Genomic DNA, 20,713 nt, shown 5'->3' on the forward strand with positions numbered 1-20,713 from the left:
TACAGCTGTGGTATTTTATTTCCTCATGTAAGTTTCCAAAGACAGTTACAGTTACTACGTTACTGTTGTTTGGTCCTGTAACGTTGCTTTGTGGGACATTTCTCTTTATTAAGTTGAGTGAGAGACCTGTGCAGTTATCAGACTGTCTGACCGACACGCCCTCGCTCCGCGCTGTCGGCTTATCCATTCACACTATTTTGATAGTTTCAAAACAATTTTTTGATGTGGAAACCCTTACTGCCATTGCTCTCTCTCTCTCTCTCTCTAATGTATGCTAGCCTATATTACAGGGCTGAATAATATGTCCTGCCCAGTTCATTTACTAGGCTATGCTACAAGTTAGTCTGTTTATGCTGCCAGGTTTCATCCCATTTCAGATGTAGTTCACTTTGTTCTTTCAGAGTTTATATGCGCTGACCATGAGGTGTGGTACTTTCACATTAGTGGAATGGGCTTCAACTCCCTACAGTGTCCTTGCTAAAAGACAAATTATATGAAAACAATAGTTATCAATCTACACATTTCACAACAAACCGAAATGTCCCTGACGTCCCACCTTCAAACACAACCTCATTTGGCCATCCATGAAAAAGCTACTTAACCTCCCACTTTTCTATAGCAATACATACTTCCTACGGGCACTGCACTAGTATTAATAATACAATAAATGAAGGCTGAATATAAATGCTTTAAAAGAAAGCTTATTGATTGAAGATGATCGCAGGGAACAGAGTGCCTTTAACATTACTGAAACTCTGTTCAGCCACAGGTTTTTTCCCTCAGGTACATAGCTGGGCACAAGTGATGTTAGTGTAAGGCAATCTCCTCTGCCATAAAATGTCTTCATCGCTTTAATTATGGTCCACCTTTGCTTCTTTAATTGACAAATAAAACATATCTAACCAGAGCAGAAAGGTAAAGTATATATTATTTCTAAAAATAAATGTCAAGATTCTGGTCCATGTGTCCTGCAAATGCTATGTCCTCAACTCACCTGAACCATCATAATCGCTCCATAATGTGTTTGAGGAGGAAAAAAAAGACTCATGTTTCATAAACCGATTTATAAAGTACAAAATTGTAAATAAAAATCTGTCACAGTGAAAGGGTGTGAACATTAACAGAACTGTAATAAGTATGCCACAGGAACAGCACCCCCAAAACACTGAAAAACATAGTCAAAACTTTACAAACCTTGGGTCAGTACTCATCTTAAACTTAACTTTCCACTAGACTTGAAACTAAAATGTGCTTATACTAATATGCCACACGTAATTACTGCAGTAATGCAATACAGTGTTACATTCACAAAAAGCATCAGCCCTTGTGAAGGTGTGACTAGTACTGATCTATGTGAGAGTCCTGGGTGAAATCTATAGAATACGTTAAAGTTAAAGTGCCACATGTCAATAATCAATCACTCATTAATTCAAATGAGTTGCCTTTCATTCAGCATCGTCTTTCATCACAGCTGCTTGTGCTGTGACCTGAGCAATTTGCTTGTGGCAGTAACTGGTGCAGCTCAAAGGAAAAAGAGCTTGTCCGACAGCTGGATGGCCGGCTCCGAGTGCAGGTACTGGCCAGACAGGTAAGCCAGTTTGTGGGCATACTTGCACGGTGCTGGAACACGAATGGTGCCTGGCCAGTTCCAGTACAAATGGCACATCTTGAAAGTCAGCCTGTTGTGGGACCAGAGCAACAATGTTAAATGTGACTCAACAAACATCAACGTTAAAGTATTTTACCATTCTCATTATCCCGAATGCAGGTGGATACAGCGAGGTCCATGTCTGACAAATACCAGATGCTGAATAAATGAATATGGTCTTTTTATATGTTGTTTTTCACCACTTCAATGAACTTCAATAAAAACTTTAAGAAAGTACTGTTCTGCTGAAGAAACATTTATTAGCTGGTTAAAAAAAACATCACCAATTACTGATAGCATCGAATTAACGAAGGTTTTAAATGTGCACCAGTAACCAGAACGATGCTAAGTGGTTATTAATACCTTTGCAAATGGTCTGGTGTGAGGTTTGCTGTGTTGTACAACGAGACGTAGTGGGTAGGGAGTCCACAACCCTGGCGGATGTGATGTGCCATCAGGTAGAAGTCCACCCTGAATAAAAAAAAAACACCCTTTGGCATTAGAAACTAAGAACCAGTAGCAGTTACACTGAGTCTCTGCTGGTCTACTCATCATCATGTACATATTTACTACTGTTGCCAGGAGATGGTGCTGCAGCCTTTTTGATGTACGCAAGTAAACAAGATAAAAACCAGTGGCCCTCTTCCAGTATCCCTCTGGCCTGCTCATACAGCACTGGAACTATCTACTTCCTTTATTTAAGAATGATATTTTTGTTTTTTTATTTTTTTTTCTCTTCCTATATTACACTCAGACTGCACATTAATTGTATCACAAACTGGAAACACCATTGAGACAAAGAGGAAAAATTACTGGTCATTTTCCAGGGTTTTACATTTCTGCCTTTGAAACATTGTGTAACAGACAACAAGCTTAAAAGGAGGTTCTATTGACAACTCATTCACTTGTAGGTAGACTGACCAGTCTCTCTGGGTGAGGGTGTGATCCAGAACAGTTCCAGGTGGAGGTGTGCCAAAGTTGTTTGCATTACAGGAGTAGAGGGTGGTGCTTATGCGCTTCTGGACTACAATGAAGACCAGCTTGGGCTCATAGCTGGGGAAAGTCTCAAAGCATTTGATCAACTGTGGGATCTCATACTGCTCCACCATCATCAGCTGACCGTCTGACACACCATCCCGATACACCACAATCTTCTCTGGCAAATTGTGGTTCACCTGCGCAAACAAATACATACACAGTTAGATATGGCTTATTTTATGAAGATGCTGATCCGAGATCACAGAATACAGAAGACAGGGGGGGGGTATTGGCTTACAACACATTTTATGTATTGTATGTTACCTCGTAGTATTTCTGCAGTGCAGCCAGAAAGCAAACTCTGAAGCCATTGATCAGCTCCTCAGTGGGTGTCTGGAAAGTAACTCTGGAGTACCAGCGGGTCAGTGAGCTGGAAAAGGAAAACACGAATACATTTCCATTAAGACTGAAGTACCACAGGTGCTGCATGAGAAAAGGTGAAATACACGGTGGCTCTCAAAAACACAAACAAATAGCTACCGAGAAAATATTAAATCCAAACAACCAAAACTGTGAGGAAAAAACACTTTACCTGTTGACACTTGCGACAAAGCCCATGACTGACTGATGTGCCTTGCTGGTGTCATGGTGGACATCAACTCCCACCACCATCAAGTGTTTCTATTCAAGTGAGATAGATTCATTATTTCTCCACTGACTGCAGTGATGTTTTAACTTAATATTATTCACATGAATATTTCTATAACGCTGTTCCAATAATACTGTGGCTTTCATCTGAATGATCATCGTTATCACAAGGTACTGTTAAATATTTCATGCTTCATGAACCGTAATGTACCCACAACATTATCAGACAGAAAAATCACAATTAAAATGATATTCCCCACCTCATCCAACTGTCTCGTCCCAGTAGATAAGGTGCTCTGCTTTTCTAAGACATGACACTCACCAGAGGGACACTGACAGTCCACAATTCTCCTCCTAACTTGCTGTTCATCTGCAGGAGTATCTTTTGGGCAACACTCTTCAGCTTCTGCTGCTGGGAAATTGTCCGCACATTGATGGCCTGACAACAAATAAGAAAAGACTGAATACTTTAGAAAATAATTCCAAGAAAAGCCATGCACAAACACTTGACAAACACTACAAACCTGGGATGGGATGGGACTTTTGACACAGCAGAGCTTCTTAATGGCACTGTAGAGATCCTCTCTGTTGCCGACCAGGATGCAAACTACGAGCTGCATATTGGGCTGTAAACACATAATGAAAATTTACCCAGGATGGATAGTAAACATTTCAACATGGTCAAACTTGTGCTGCTGTTTAAGTTTCTTTCTAGATATCATAAAGAGATGATCTTTCAGAGAAATATGGATAAAAAGGATATGGTGAATTTAGTCATATTGTGCATGGTATTCCAGCGCGCTGCCTGGAAAACCTATGAGCAGCAATGTCAGTTTGCAGTTAACATGCAAAATCATTCAGGGCTTGACAGTAAATGCTGCTTTGGTTGCCCAAGGCAACCAGAACAACCACTGTTATTTTGCAGTCTTGTTTCTCCAGCAACCACAGCAACACAGAGACAGAACAAAAGTTTTAAGATGCCAGTAACTATACAACTGCTATTCAGCAGTCACGTGGATTTGTTTGTGAATGCAGCGAGGACATTAATACAATGTCAGTAATACTACCTTGTAAGACTGACCTGTTGATTACTCCTGAACTACAACAGCTTGTGCTCTTTTGTACGGAGCAGCACAATAGACGGATATTAATGCACATGTGAAGGGACATATTAACAAGGCTGAAGCACCAAATGCTTAAATCCTGTATTTTCTATGACTGAGCATGGTCGCATATGTGCAGTGATAAACACTCCTATAGCATTAGTTTTTACTTTGAAGTAAAATTACATTATTTGAGTGTTTCCACAGACTCAGCTGAACAATGTCAGCATTAGTTTTTTTAAATAAACTACTTGTTAAGCTACTGATCTAAATGTCGTTACCTCACTGGTGAGCTGAGAGTGGATGGTCTTGACGTAAGTCTCAGTGCGATCATCCCTCAGCTCCACGCGAATGGGTCGCTCCAGTCGCACCCCAATAGGCCCGGCCACCTTTTTAAAGGTGGAAACCAGCTCCTCAGCCTGCTCTGCACAGCGCCGAGGGTAGAAGATGGCCCAGATATTCAGTGGGATCTAAGAGTAAGATGGGTCAGTTGGTGAAGAAATAAATGAATACAGCAGCCATTCCTGAAGCTGAGGCAAAATAACATCTGTAGTTATACGCTGATGCTTGAGGGCGGCAGACACAACACAGATACATACAGAGATTACTAGTATATCTACTGTGAAAGAAATGTCATAAGCAGGAGAGTGCTTCCTCAACTTTGTAAATGTAACAGCTGTATTATGTGAATGGAAAATTGAGGAGGGAGCACCAGAAATTTCTCCAACACTCACACAGCTGATAGAAGCATCCCTGACGATCTCTCTGGACCAAGATAGATCAGCACTGGTTGCAAAGGAGGAAGACTGCAGACAGATGGTTTCAACAGGCAGAGTTCTGCCTTTAATCTACAAGACAGGAAAACAATACACAATAGACTGTCAAAATAGATGGAAGTGTGGTAAAGAGACAAAAATTGACATAGGAAACATACACTGTAAAAACCAGGAGCAAAACAAGAGAGAACACCGACACTAGAGTCTAATGTCTGCTTTACTGCTATCGGACAGTCAATCAGCATTTAAGACAACCTTTAAATAATGTTCCTCAGGATCAGACTTCCTTTGAGTCAGTCCTGTTTAACGACTAGAATTGGCTTCGACCAGGATGATAACCGGTGCTTTTAAAGAAACATGATTTGCAGTGACTTCAAAGATGAAGGACTGTTTCTCTGGTTTTACATTTTGATGTGTTTTGTAGATGGACATAAAAAAAATAATCAATTTAGTCAAAAGTATTGTTGGACTGAAAAGGACTGTGATATTAGACAAACACTGAATTTATTATATTCAAAAAAAAGCCCACAGACACTTTGTATCACTTGCCAAGTGAGAAAACTATGAGCTGCATTGTTTGCAATATATGGACTTCAAAAGTGTTTCTCCTTGGTGACATGTACTCTCAGTATTAAGTATTCAAAGCTGAATCTGAAAATAACAGCAGAGCCTCACCACCAAGATTTCTGAGTCCATCTCCAGTCCCCATCGGCTGAGCTCCTTCAGACTCTCAGGGTTGGTGCTGATGTTCTTCAGAAGCTGTTTTATTGAGTGGGTGTGCTGCTCTCCGCTCACATTGATGTGCATGGTCAGGTCCTACAATATATGGAAAAGACATCTCACTGAGTCCGTTTCCACAAGTGCTTTTATCACCAATTTGTATTCAAACACTTTCAGACCTGTATCCCCTGAGATGACACATAATATTGTTCCACAGTCTCTAATCTTAAGCACCATTTAGACTTTGCATTTCCTGTGTATTAGGGTTTGGGGAGTGGGGGTGGTAGTGTTTACCCTCTGCTGTGGCGGGAGATAACATGGTTGACCTTTTATAGTGAGAAGCTTAAAACAATATGAAATGTGACCAGACTAGTCTGACTGATGTCAATTACCTTACAATTACGCATTATACTGACTTATACTCTGGTATGACTTGGCTAGATGTTAACAACAGTCAGAGCAAAATGTTTACTTCTTTGACCTAGTTATGACAACAAGGCTATAATTAAACCTGGCAGCCCTTGGGGCTTAAACTTAGACTCTTAAAAGTCATTTTGATAAGATGCAATTGTTCAGGCCGAGTGCACATCCAGCCTTAAAGATCAGATTTTATTTTTTTTTATTTGGCCTTTTACACCTTTATTGGGTAGGACAGCTCAAGTGTGACAGGACAGGGGGGAGAGAGAGGGGGGACAATATGCAGCAAAGGGCCCTAGCCTGGACTCAATCCTTAGTACATGGGCTGCACGCACTGCCAGCTGAGCTACAAGCTGATCATAGCATTTCTTATTTCATTTTATATATAGGGACATAATCTTTACTGCTGCTTAATGTACAAGTTTGAAGATATAAGAGCAGCCTATGAGAGGAAAAACTGACAGATGTACCTTCATAGATCTGAAGTCCTTCCTCATTTTGTCAGGGATTCCCGTCATGAAGGAAAGCTCTGGCACTAAAAGGATCTCTCCAGTGATGATTTGCTGCAATAAATCAACATTATATAACTATATCATTAACAATAATTATTATTATTATTATTATTATCATCATTATATATTTAATTTTAATTTATATGTGTTAATTTCCTATTTGTATCATTATGCTTCTGATGGACTAATGAACAACGTACAGTACTCATTTGTACAGTATATATAATTAATAATATAAGTTAATATATTCTTTAAATTAATCATTACACAATGACAACAAAATACAGTTGTAGTATGTGCCAAAAAAGTAAGTAATTGTATTTTTTTTGTATCCAAATGTGATTTTATTAGAGATATTAAACCATACTGCAGTTTACTTGATTCTTTTTATTCTTGTGTGCAGGTCTGAGCTGATGTGCATGACCAACAGTTAGCACCTAGACTATTTTTTATTGTACTGTATCAGATTTTTCTATGCCCCTCTGCCATGGCCTCTTACTCTCCTTATGTGTCTTTGGCCTCTATAAACCATGCTTGCTAATAGCAACACACATCTTTAATAGATGGATAAGGACTGATTGTTAATTAAAGAGCTGTGCAAAGGAGTTTCACACAGGTACATTAGCTGTTAATGAGGTTTTCCTTGTTAAACACAGTTAATCTAATGTGTGAACTAAAGTGTTAGCACAGCAGAAGTCTTTTCTAGCAATGTGTTAAGAGAGCGACAATGAAGATCAAGTGAATCCCAGTATCATTAAGCGTGTCTCAGCAATTAAAGAAAACGTCCTGACATGTCTTGGTTGCAAGACTTATTGTAGCCACACGGTGGCATGCTGATGCAAGAATTCAATTCATGTCAACTGAGTGTTCTAGTGTGAGGAGCTTTACTTTATTATTATTATTATTATTATTATAAGAAATCTAGCCGACTGCGTGTCTTAAGCGTTTATTAAAATAACTGATGCTGAAGAGAGGTTTTACCTTCCCTCCTGGCTTGGACCTCTCCTTCGGCCGATGCATGAGCAGAGGTTGGTCCATCTCTTTGATTGTAATCCCATAGTTCTTGCTGTTAAAAAGTGAAAGCCCATGCAATGCAATGCATGTCATTACATGAAAAAAATAAAATACTAAGACTTTCATTGCTTCTCTGAATTTATTAAACTGTCATGTTGATGCACAAATACTTAAAGGCTCAGTTTGGATGAATTTGTGAACAGTCTTACCTGTAGTATTCCACAAAGGTGGTTTTTGTGCCATCCATCAAAGTGAAGGTGTCTTTGGGGGACTTGTTCCACTCAATGGCATCAATGCGGTATGTGCGGTTGTTGTAGCGAGTAATGACGATGCTGCCAATGAGTTCTTTGGTGCATTCATCTTGGAAGTTCTCTTTGCTCTGTTGGTACAACATGTTCCTGGCAGACAGCAGGGGCCAAAGGTCAGTTTTCCACTTTCTATTTTAACAGATGGCGCAAAGCTAAGGCAAGATTAATTTGGTTTATAAATAATCTATTGACACAATGGGTAGACTGTCTGGCAATTTGCTGTCCTCCAACTCACCTCTTAACCCAACCACATTCCCAGAGGGAAGGGTTATAAGTTGAGGAGGGTTTTCACAGTTCTGCCTCACAGGACAGATGCACTAAGACCATCACATCTTACAAACTGGTATTTAAATATTTATGACTATATCACAGAATATGACATCAATATAGCTCTGTGTGGCTTGCTCGTGGCATATTCAGTGTTTAAACTTGTATGAGCATGTCAGAGTACCCATATAGAAGACATTCAGAAGGAATAGAATAAGACGCACTGGATTTTATTATAGCAATATCGGCAGATTTCCGCCCAGCTCATGGTTGATGTTTAGTGAGTTTGAATTGTGTGCTTTCAAATTACCAACAGAAAGCTGGGAAGACTTTTTGGAGCACAACTGGGCCCAATGACAAAGGAAAAGTAAACAAAAGCTAAAAAAAGATTATTTAATATACACAACAACAAAAAGTGATCCTTTCCCTTTAGCACTGTAGAAACTGAGTATGTTATGTTTTATGAAAACTAAATATTTTACAACGTATACCAGTTTTGGTTGAAAATACAAATTTACAAAACTAAACACTTCACTTATGATTATAAATGGATCTGTGAATTTGTTACTATTTGTATGCTACTGTTGATTTGCTGTGTGAACTCACATGACATCCAACACAGAGTCATTCCTCAAGACTTTGTGAGACACATCCACGCACAGGTACAGGCCTCCATCTGTACGTTTGATACCAGTTGAATAGCCTGGCCACACTTGCAGCCTACAAAAACAGACAAACAGGATAATGAATGGAGTTGCCATGATATTAGCTGGTGTCTGCCACCTGATGTTACAACTCAATACTTACCGGTGTTTTCCAAGAATGACCGCGCTTTCTGGATCGTAATGATTTCGACCCACCAGCTTCAGTCCAATGATCTTCATTACCCTTGAGAAACACGAACACTGCATCAAGTCCAGTCAATTGAACATTCTAATAGTAACATATTACAGTAGAATAATTCCTACAGTCATTATCTCTGCTTAGGTTATTTCATTAAAGGGGTTTTATGAATACAAGTAAAAAGACTAAAGCAGCCGTACTTTGAGTCAAACAGATTAGAAATCATTTTACGGCTCTTTAGTGGCTACATGCATGAGACAGTTAAAGTTAATACAATTGGTAGTTAGACTAACTACCAATTGTATTAACTTTAACTGTGTTTAAACCACGCCATTGTTTGTGAATGGAGCAATTACAAATTTTGTCATTATAAATTCTTAACCTGACAGGTTAAGTAGATGATGACTGCCATTATCTGCTATGGGAGTTTTGTTAAAGCCTACATATTACATTTTCACAAAGTGCTTCAATCTCATAACTTAAGTGCAATCCAAAACTATACTGGTCAAACTCTGACCCATGGGTGTAGGAGCCTTATACCTTCTGAGCACCACATTGTAGAACGGGATGCATAGATCCGAGTTGGGTGGCAAAATCTTCGTCATCTGGATTTTGATCTGTATTTCCTCGTTATCGGTCCGTCTCAAACTCTTGAGAAAAACCACCTGCATGTCATAAAAATATAATGCAAAAGAAGAGGAAGAAAGGAGAAGGTATTGAGTCCAGCACTGTGACTTGCATACAAACGTTGCACTGTATGGTTCTGCACTAAAAAAACTCTATACATTTAAACTGCCAAACCTTTTATCAGTAGTTTTAGACCTTCGTAGGAACTCCATCGTCTACATACACAACAATTTGAATCAACAATAATTAAAAATTAACTATAAGACAATCCATTTCGTTGCTTTCCAAGTTAGTATCTGTGATACCTACGTCATTCAGCTTAACAGGCAGGTAGAGTATGGAGCCATCAAAAGCTACTACTTCCCCTGTGGTCGAGCGGTGATCTTTCATCATGCCAAAACGCATTGCCATCGATTCAACATTTGGACTGAAAGATAATGTTGAAAATACAAAACTTATAAGAACCCACACACAGTACTTTCAGTCCCAATTACCAGAGTCAACTAACAATATCCAGTCAACAAACTGGTGCTTTGGAATAGCCTTGTAGCACTAAGCATGTCTCCTCTGGGATTTAATTAACAGTGCTTCAATGTAATTTTAGCTTTGGTTGTCCACGTCCATTTTTGGTTCATCATTCAAAAATGGATTCATTTTGGTATTTTGAGAGAGAGAGCGAGAGAGAGACACAGACAGACAGCGCGCTCGCAAGCTCGAGCTGTTATTAGAAGTGTCTGACTACATGACCATACAGAGAAATTAAACATTTTCTGTACCTTTTGCCTGATCTGCTGTGTGTCTAAACACGCTCACGGAGAAGTCTAATTCTGAAATCTCAGGAGAAGTGAGGTGACTTGAGGTGAGAGTACAGAAAATGTAGCTCAGGGTTATGTATACGATTTTTAATGTCATGGCTAATTAGGGTTGCAAAATTCCGGAAATTTTCAAAGTGGGAAACTTTTCATGGGAATTAACGGGAATAAACTGGATATTTTTAATATTGCTTGTTATAATACTGTTAGTCTGTAACAGGGAACTTACATGTAGTTGAAAAGAAACATCTTGCAGGATAATCTTGCTTAAAACAACCTGATTTAATGCAACTTCAGTTGAATGTCCTCCCTATATATTCATCAATGACATGCACACACGCAGTAATCAGCATAGGCTACTACATACTTGCCAACATTTATTTTGTAAAATAAGGGAGATTTTTTTCTTTTTTTTGGGGGGGTGAATACATAACCCTTGGCTATTAACTTATTTGGGTTAATTGTATTGTACGCATATAACCATAAACATAGTCATAGTAAATCAAAGGCAGCATGCTAGCTACCATTATATGTTAAGCTAAAGGTCAATGGTTTGGCCTACTACTTATGGTGCTATCCATTTGTCTCGGGAGGGGGATTTACTTGTACCACTTATAGCGTTCCATTTGTCTTTGGGCATTACGAGTCGGAAAGAACATGGACGCCACCGGTGCAGCAGCTGTGTTGTTATTGTTTGTGGGTCATCTAAACAAGCTCAATGTGAAATAATAATGTTTTTCTACAGAAACACTAACATTTCAAGTTATTCTGTTATTGCAAGTCTTACATTTCAATAATATTTTGCCATTTTCGCCTATTTCAATGTTTCCAAAATTCCCCAGCTTATCTTTTCATGGAAAGTTTTCCGGAAAGTTTCCAGAAATTTACCGGAAAATTTTCGCCCCTTTGCAACCCTATGGCTAATATATACACAATTTAGCTGATTTAAAAAATGTGGATTCATGTGAGCACGAGTAGGTGAATGCAGATGAAGGGGAAAGAGTGAGAGGACAGGCAGAGGACGGTGAACCAGGTGCTGGAAGGATGTGACGCTCAGGAGACTGGTGGTGGTCCTGTAGGTGATGTGGCCCTATGGCAAAGTCCATCGAACAGAAACTAACTCATTCATACACATTCACACACAATTTGGGGTTCAGTATCTTGCTCAAGGATGCTTCGACATGTGGCACCAGGAGCCGGGGATCGAACCCACAACCTTCCGATTAAGGAACGACCCGCTCTGCCTGAGTCACAGCTGCCCTCAGAGATTTCAAAACCAGAGTTCTCCTTGAGAGAGACTTAACACAGACCAGATCAAGGGAGCGTTCAAAAGACATTTCATTTCCCTGTAGGTTCCTTTTCACAGTTGGGTCATGCAACACAACTGCTCTCAAGGATTGCGTGACAGCCTGTTTTGTGGCTGCAGGCTACACCGCCCTCACTCAATACTGGACCAAATTCAGAACTTGCCTCAATTAGTCACCCTGATACAAAAACACGTGAAAGAAATTGGCCTTTAACTATCAACATTAGAACAAATTCTTTCAGTCTGAACTTGAACACATGTTCCATTTTGTTTTCATTTCCACCAGCATATGGGAAACACATTAATGACACATGATACTTACGTGAATGTAACATGGTACTGATAAACAGCTTCATTCTTGCAACAGATCGGGATGTGGTTTGAGCCAATAGTTATAGGAGATCCTTTTGTTCCAGCCTTATTAAGCGGCTCACTGAGCAGAGGACAATATACATGCACAAAAAGATCATTTGAGTACAAGACACACAGTCAGTTATTTTGTGGTAAGGAGTTTAAGTGAATAATGGGCCTGACACAGCAAGTTGATCTCAAAGAACCAGCACTGATAAGACCTGACTGGTCAAATGTGTTGTCACCTCACATATTTAAAATGTTGCACATGAACATGCCACGAAGACCACAGTCAACAGCCTGCTGACAGCCAACCTGCACATACTGTACACTCTGTGAATCTTTATTTATGATTAATAAAAGTCAGCTTGCTGTGTCAAAGCTCTAAGAGGTAAATGCAAAGTATATCGGTGTACTTACTGGACAGCCTCCATTTTCAGCACCATCTCTGATGGGGCAACAGCAGAAAGCTCCAGCACCTCTTGAGTGTCGGGCACTGGGGACATGGTTTCTTCACATTAATTGAATTTTAAAATCTGTTACTTTTTCAGAAGTCTCTTACATTAACATATAAGTACTTCTATGTAAGAAATCATGAACTGCAGAAGACAATCTGAACAAAAAAAAAGGGGTCAATGCATTTTTGTGGTGAATATTTATTTTTAGAACACTGGATTGTCAGAAACTTTTTTCAAAGTATCCCTACCTCTGGGAGAAGTCTGAGCGTGTAGGGCTGCTTGCTGCTCAGAAAAGGTCTCAACACGACCTGCAGAAAAAGGAGAGAGTAGAGGTCGTCCTCTTCCTACTCCAAGCTGAGGCATCGCTGCTCTTCCAAGCCCCACCATCGTCTTTTGGGACAAACCTTGGCCATGGAAACTGTAACAGACCAGGGTTGCATATCAGTTTATACATAATACTAATAATGGCTGGAATAAGTCTGTATCAATGATAGTTCTGAAACAATGTGCTTACTATGGAAAACAAGTTAATTGTTTTTGATAAATATTTGTATGTGCTACACATCTTAGAAGTGATCACTGTTCTGTTGATTCTATTGCAAATATTTTTGTAACTAGCAAGAAACTTATGATGCCCTTAAACGGAAGTTACAAGTAATATTTACTGTGGGAAACTCAAGGGTAGCCATTATGAGGAACTGTGCGTATCCAAATATCTGTGCACTTGAGTCGAAAGCTGCTGACATTTACAAAAACAGAAGTGACCCAGAAACTAGTACACCACTTCAGTTACACAGACACCTTTCTTACACAGTAAAAGCAGCACCTCACAGCCCAACACCTATTATATGTAGTAGGATGCATAAAGCAGAAGACATGATATATCAGAATATAAAAAGGTTGCTTCAGATCACAGCTGCACACTTTTAGTGCAAGTGAGGCATTCAGGAGGGGTAGATAGTAGCACGATTAAAATCCCTGCACACAGGTCTGTTTAATAGGCATTTAACTCAAACTAATGCACTCAAATACAACAGAGCCCTGCAATAATTTCAGCCTTCATAAGTGCTACAATGTTCACTTTTTGTTGAGACTTGCTTTAGAGACTGTCATTTTTGCAGAATGTATTGTAGTTGTAGATGCTGTATTGCACTGCACTGGGCTGACAGGTGTTTCTAGGTGTTTTCAGCTATACACTGGATCTTGTCACTCCTCTGCCACCTACCTGCTGCCTCTGCCCATCACCTCTTCAGGTTGGCCGAAGCCCTCTGGGCTGCTGATGACACCTACTGGAGCATGTTGTGGCTTCACATCTCCCATATCTCCAGCTGCTCCTCTTCCTGTTACAAAATGTAACAACTCAGTTGTTATGGTTCTTCTGCACGTAACATACCGACAGCATAGCACAGGAACATGGATTAAACCTGCACTCTCAGCTAATCTGAATGGATCAACGTCTGTCCATTTAGATTTACTCATGTCCTCCCGACCTTGGGTCAACAGGGGTCACTCACTGCCTGCCCTTTGACAGAGAAACTTAATTTAATGTTATTGATTATTTTTCTTTTAATGAACAACCCAAATAGAGAGAGAAAATGAGAAAGCAAAGCATCCACAGGTCAAGAGGTCAGAGAAAGCATCAACTATACACAAATGGCTCTAACACAATCAAATCAACTGGGGCTGTTTTGTACTGAAGAAACTGTTTTACGAGCACACACAACATATAACATTTGATTTGATATTCTTTATTGACAAGAACCACGATATTCCTTTTAACTGAGTAAAATCACTCTTAATCTTATATTTTCTCCCTGTTTATAAATGTTTATTGAATGAATAGACAATTTTATAACTCTTGACAATGTATTTTTTAATCAAATCAAACATATATAATTTCAGGAATTGATGCATTGAATATATGCATGCAGTTTCTTTGTGCCATGAGAGGGTGCCAAAGCCTTTGACCATTTTACATTAGTGATGTACTAAGGGTTGATAATTCTCCAAAAGAATGTTTATGATAATGTTTTCTATCTATATCTAAACTATCTGTAAGCCATAATTAGACATTGTATGTATAGTTGCTCACAATAACTATCAATAAATCAATAACTGGTCCCAGTCCTGTTTTGGTTTTGAATACAGACCCACTGGTAGTGCTCCTCTTCCCCATGAGGTTAATGAGGGCTCAATGCCTATTCCTCGAAACATTGAGACCAGGACTGATGTTTGACCACGGGTAGGCACGTCAACCTGCAAAAAAAAAAAGAAAAAAAGAAAAAAAGTAGAACAATGATAATTATAAAATTAAAAACATGCTAAAGTTATACATAACCAAAGACACATTTCTACTTCCAACCTCTTTAGTTGCAGAGGTCTCTTCTGGGAGGTCTCGCGTCATGGTTTCACAGGGAGGTTTGTGTCTGCGCTGTGGCTCCAGACTAGGCAGGATTGCACCTCTTGCCACCCCTACCTTTGGTTCAGGTTCTGGGAAGAGAAGCGCTCTGGCTCGGCCAACTCCTCCATCATCAGGCTGCAGCAGCAGCCCTCTAGCTCGTCCAAGCACAGGTTCAGTAATGGGTAGAGATACTCCTCGTCCCTGTGGGGTATCGCCAGGAGTGGGAAACCCTCTGGCTCGTCCTACACCAGGCCCTTCTGTAGAAAGCAGCAGCCCTCTACTACGTCCTACAGCCAGCTCCTGAGGCTGCAGTACTCTTCCGCGTCCCAACCACGGAACGCCCGTCATACCACTGAGGTCAGGAGGCGTTTTTGGATCCATTCAGTCAACTTCTGATATTACCAGCTGACACAACAATGGGTTAACTGCAGGATGAAACCCGTGAGATACAAGTCTCATTAGCTGTATTGTACCATTGACAGCATGTATAATGGACAGAGCTTCTGGGTCTGTGAAGTGAAGCCAACGTGATAGTATCTTAAACCTGCATTCTATGTAAAGGCCAGCAGGGGGAGCTCCACAGTAAAAACCGATACCATGCAGTCTTAAGGAGAAATTACCTGGCTTGTCACTTAATTTATTAGCTCAGTAAACAGTTTCCTAATGAGTTCATTCAGTAAACTATGGTCCTTTTCAGTGACACACAAAACTTAGATCAAACTAGGCAATGCTGATCAAATACAAATCAAGATTGTTTTCTGTCTTTTCCAATTTCTCACCTAAAAACGTTTCAAGTTATATTCAGAAGTGTGGATTAAAATCAGCTGTAGAAAGCACTACCTTCTTACTAACTCTTAGATATTCTGAGCGATACAGATTCCTAATCCCTCAACAGTACATCATTGTTTTGTGTTTGCGTTGCCATGGGAAGCTGAACATCAACCACTGAATAAAGAAAGTCATTTTTTTCCTGTTTACGTCAGGTAATATTAACACTTTAACTGTTACACAGCATATTAACACTAACACACTAAAAGAATGATAAAGGCACAGCCACCACATACCAGTGGATGACCATTTTATGCTTGGACTCACTATTCACTGCTTTTTACACTGCAGGCGTGATTATTAAAACATGTATTCTTCTGTAAGTATTTATTGCAGATAATATTAAAAATCAACTCTATTATGTGAACTTGTTAGAAATAAACAGAGGCACTGAGAGTGCATGGAGTCGACCAGCAATTGTCTCCGCAGCCAGCATTCATCTCCTGCCTAATGTTCTTGTTGCTTTTTGCTGTAATGGTTTTTGTTATATTCTCCATAACTTTCCTATAACGAGCTGTTCATATATATGTGTGTGTATATATATATATATATATATATATATATATATACACTGTCAGTGGGCTGATGGGCAGCACGCAGTTGGTCCGTTGTATTCAAATGACGCGCCAAACCTCGGTTAACAGAGGAAGATGATGAACACCATGGTGACATCCATTATCTCTGATTGGGATTTATGGGTTCGTCGAGGCAGCTAACGCGAAGAGGAGCCAGTAGAGATACACAACTCAAGCTAACCTAACAGACACTGTATGTAGGACCCTTCAGTTTATTAAGAGACTGTGTTGTTCACTAAGTCAACATAAAAAGACCACTTTAAGCCACTTTATGTGTCTAATTTACCAACATGTTTGACTTTGACCAAAGAGCCAGCTATGTTTCATTCTTTTATAAGTTTACTAACAGCTGCCGTAAAAAGGGAAACATGAAGGTATGGGAAATAAACTAGCTTATTAGACTTAATGTCAAATAAATGTAGTTATTTATTTGTCTGACTTCAAAGCTAAGTTAATTAGCTAGACATTATGGCGCCAGCATGCCTTCACCATTAAAATACATAATATAACTAACAGGAAACATCACGCTTCACCACTGCGTCGTTAACCGGGCACCACCGTGAACACAGCTAACGTTACAATACACAGTATGTTAGCTAGCTCTCTCAAACACGTGTTGAAGGAAATTACACAGAGGACGGTGACAACCACTAGAAATTCAATTTAAATACAAGCTAATTACTTCCAGAAAACTGAGCAATATGTGTCATATGTAGGTTATATTGTTAGAGCAGGAGAACTCACATACAGCCGAGGGATATGTCTCCAACCGGGCACAGTACGTCAAACCCGAGCTAAAATAATCCCACAGAAAGGGTTTATAGTCGGCGTCTTCCCTCCAACACCCGTATTGGATAATCAGCAGATTCTGCAGCAAGGCATTGGTTTACTCATCCTGTCAATCTTTTATTGTTCGTTTAAATGAGGATGGGGGGAAATTGCTTTGTCGCCCTCTGGTGGTCGTCACCTGTGTACTTCAGGTGTAACCTACAGACCTGAGCACTTTGATTCACTCGTGTTTGACGTTGTACATCATGTGCACAGTGACAGCAGCAGTGTATTCATGTCAGTGAACTACCATGTTCTGTAATTCACTTTGTATGCAAGCTCAGGAGGTGCAGTCAGTCCAGGTTGGCTTCTTTGGATTAATTAGCCTATATAATGATAAAATTATTCAATCTTGATTTTATCCAAGTAATGCAATCAAGCTGATGTAATTTGCGACTCCAGATGACCTGATTATAAAACTCATGTAAAGCAGAATGCTGTCAAATGAAATTGTATATCTAAGTCAGTTAAAATTGCATTTGGGCTTTTTGCTTCTTTATTCACAAATTGTTTATCGTCACACTTTTAACCAATCATGCAACTGATAAAGAGAGAGATAGAAACTCCCAAATCATTTTCAGTCACCATTGAGTATTCAGATATCTGTGTGGAATACCTGCACAGGAATACTGATTGGTACAAAGTTTGCCCTAGATGTTTCTTTTTCAATGCAGGCTGTGACTCTGATAAATCATGAACAACGTCTATATTGAATGCTTGACTCAAATCTGAATATTGTGTGATTAAACAGGCGGTCTATTTTCAGAAATTAGGCTACCCAGATTCTGTATTTGCTGTGTGTATTGCAGCCATTTATTGCAAGTCTTGCAAATCTTGGCCTTGACTAATAGTCTCACTCCACAACTATGGACATTTACTTTGGATACTAAACGGCACAACTGAAAGGATAATCATGACGAAAGGATGCTTCACCTCCTACTCTAGGTCAGCTGCTAACATGCACATAGATTTGTGTCTCTTTGCTATTTGAAAATATTTTTCAAATAAGAAAGCTGAAAGAAGGAAATTAACATTCTTAAAAGTCCAAAGGCCCACAGAGCTTTGGTTTTCAGGTCACCAGTCAGGCATATTGGCAATTAGTCTTAGACTCTTTTTAAATAATCACAAAACTGCCCCCCTGAGGTATGGAGGTGATGACTTTGTTCTTACACCTGGTCTCTGCTGGAATAAATGAATCACAGATCCAGAAAGAAACCATTCTTTTGGTCCTTTTATATTAGCTACTGTTTTTTGGAGAGTGACCGGGTGGGATAATACATTTCATTAGATTAGATTCATGGCCATACCTTATGTCTTTAATTTATAGAGCGTATATCCCATTTCATGCCTGGTGCTTGAAGGACAACATCACACAATCAGCAAAAACTAAAAGGGAACCTGATGAGATTTGTGAATGATTTTAGTTTGAAGGGACGTAATGCCATCTACTGACCCATACAGGTAACTGAGAATCATTTTAACCTTCCATAATGAATGTAAACACGGCCCCCCGAAGACCAATCACCAACGTATGTGTGATGCTACAGTAATTGTGTTGGTGTAGGGACATTCATTTATGTTCACTGTGTGTGAGCACGTGTATAATCAGCCATCAGTAATGGTTTACCTGTTACTGTTTCAGAGCAGCAAGCTCAGCGGCCAACGGCAGAGATGTGTGACAGTTTGTAGGTGTGACATGAATCAGGCTCAGCTCAGCAAACCCAGCTCTGTTGAAAATAAAGCTTAAGGAAATTTGAAAAGCTTGTTTCCCTTTGTCAGTCTTGCCCACATCCTTGAAATTGACAAACTGTCATGTTTTCCTCTTTCTAATGTGCATACTCCTACTTTCTGTTTACTTTGACACATAAAAAAACATAGAACATAAAAATATCCTCAAAGCATTATAATTTGTTTCTGAAACGACTCAAATGAAATGCACTGTGGGCGTTACATTCATTTGGTACACGGTTAAATTTCACCCACATATGCAAAAGCACTGGGAGCGACTTTAGGTTTCAGCGTCCACCTTTCAATATGTGGACAAGAAAACGACAAACTTGCTCTGCCACTTGGATTGAAGCCACCCACGGATGCTACTAACTATAAATAAGTATACCGTGTTTATGATGAGAGCTCTACATTAGAAATTAAGCATTCCACATACACACATATTAATTTTTTTGTATGTATATTGTTTATTTAACATGGACAATGCACAATACATTGCCCCAGATATAGCTGATCCCTTGACCGAGATCGCTGCTGATGGCGGAACAAGATACCTACATGGAGAGAAAAAGATTGGGTATGTATTATTGTGAGCTGGTAGACAAAAGAGAACGTATATCATTAAAGCTTTATATCATTTAGGTCTGTCCACTGGACTCATTACAACATAGCATGTGACTGATTCAGTTTTTAAAAGCTAAGAGTGAAGACCAGGGTGCAACCCTTGCTGTAAGATCCCCTCCAGACATGTTATATACAAATAGTCTGATTGGAACAATAATGTGTATCAGATCTGTTTTTCCACATTTCAACCCTTAAGTAGGCCTCTACTCCTTCCACGTCATTAACGTCCAGAATCTATGAATATGCAGATGTTGTTCATTTCTTAAGTTTTCCTGCTGGACACAAGATGTCTCCTACTTCACTGTAAAGTCCATTCTCAGTGGATGTGCACTGGCTGCCTTTGGACTTTCAAACTATTTGTGATGCTGTCACGCTCGTAGGCCCCACCCCTTAAAATCCAATTTTCAGTGAGCACAGAGAAACTTTCCACTTTCAGCAGATGAATGTGAAAACATCCTTCTAGTGTCAAACTCTGCACATACAGCATTCGGCACAGTGAAGATCAAACATCCAACAGTAGGAACAAGAAGAAAAGCATCAAAAATCAATCACTGGGGAAGCAGCTAATAGCAGCAGAGAGTAAAGCCTGTGTTAAGCAGAGTAGGAGTTTCTGGCACAACAACCACTTCCAAGGTACATGGAGAAGGGGAATAAAGTCTAAAGGGGTCAAAACTCCAGCAACACTAGTATATAGAACAATTTTATTGTTAGACCAGCACGTTTTGGCTTGTGGCCTACCCTGATGAAGGCCTCTAAAGACCTTAAAAGTCTGTCTTGCACTGCGTTATGTGTTTCGAATACTTATTTTCACGGTCAAAGCCTTTTAAAATGTGTTTTTCTGCACTGGAAAAAAACAATCACACGCATGCTGCTTTTTACTAATTTTAGACATTACTCTCAGATCATTCTTTTCCTCAACATCACTGATATTTACATTTAGA

General features: G+C 39.6%; 1 protein-coding gene across 1 annotated transcript; it reads right to left on the reverse strand.

The window, feature by feature from the left end:
- Positions 1-1,049: 1,049 nt before the first annotated feature.
- Positions 1,050-17,421, reverse strand: piwil2 (piwi-like RNA-mediated gene silencing 2). The gene is made up of 24 exons (XM_051423601.1): positions 17,337-17,421; positions 15,151-15,614; positions 14,939-15,044; positions 14,014-14,128; positions 13,037-13,206; positions 12,751-12,826; positions 12,302-12,412; positions 10,171-10,288; positions 9,775-9,899; positions 9,199-9,279; positions 8,998-9,111; positions 8,026-8,214; positions 7,784-7,868; positions 6,761-6,853; positions 5,829-5,969; positions 5,112-5,225; positions 4,659-4,847; positions 3,799-3,900; positions 3,597-3,713; positions 3,219-3,307; positions 2,951-3,056; positions 2,570-2,823; positions 2,012-2,119; positions 1,050-1,679 (listed from the first exon to the last, which is right to left on the reverse strand). Exons 2-24 carry the CDS (start codon positions 15,568-15,570, stop codon positions 1,523-1,525), a joined length of 3,180 nt encoding a protein of 1,059 aa, XP_051279561.1. The 5' UTR covers positions 15,571-15,614; positions 17,337-17,421; the 3' UTR covers positions 1,050-1,522.
- Positions 17,422-20,713: the final 3,292 nt, after the last annotated feature.

Source organism: Dicentrarchus labrax, unplaced genomic scaffold (genome assembly GCF_905237075.1).
Source record: "Dicentrarchus labrax unplaced genomic scaffold, dlabrax2021, whole genome shotgun sequence".
NCBI lineage: Eukaryota > Metazoa > Chordata > Actinopteri > Moronidae > Dicentrarchus > Dicentrarchus labrax.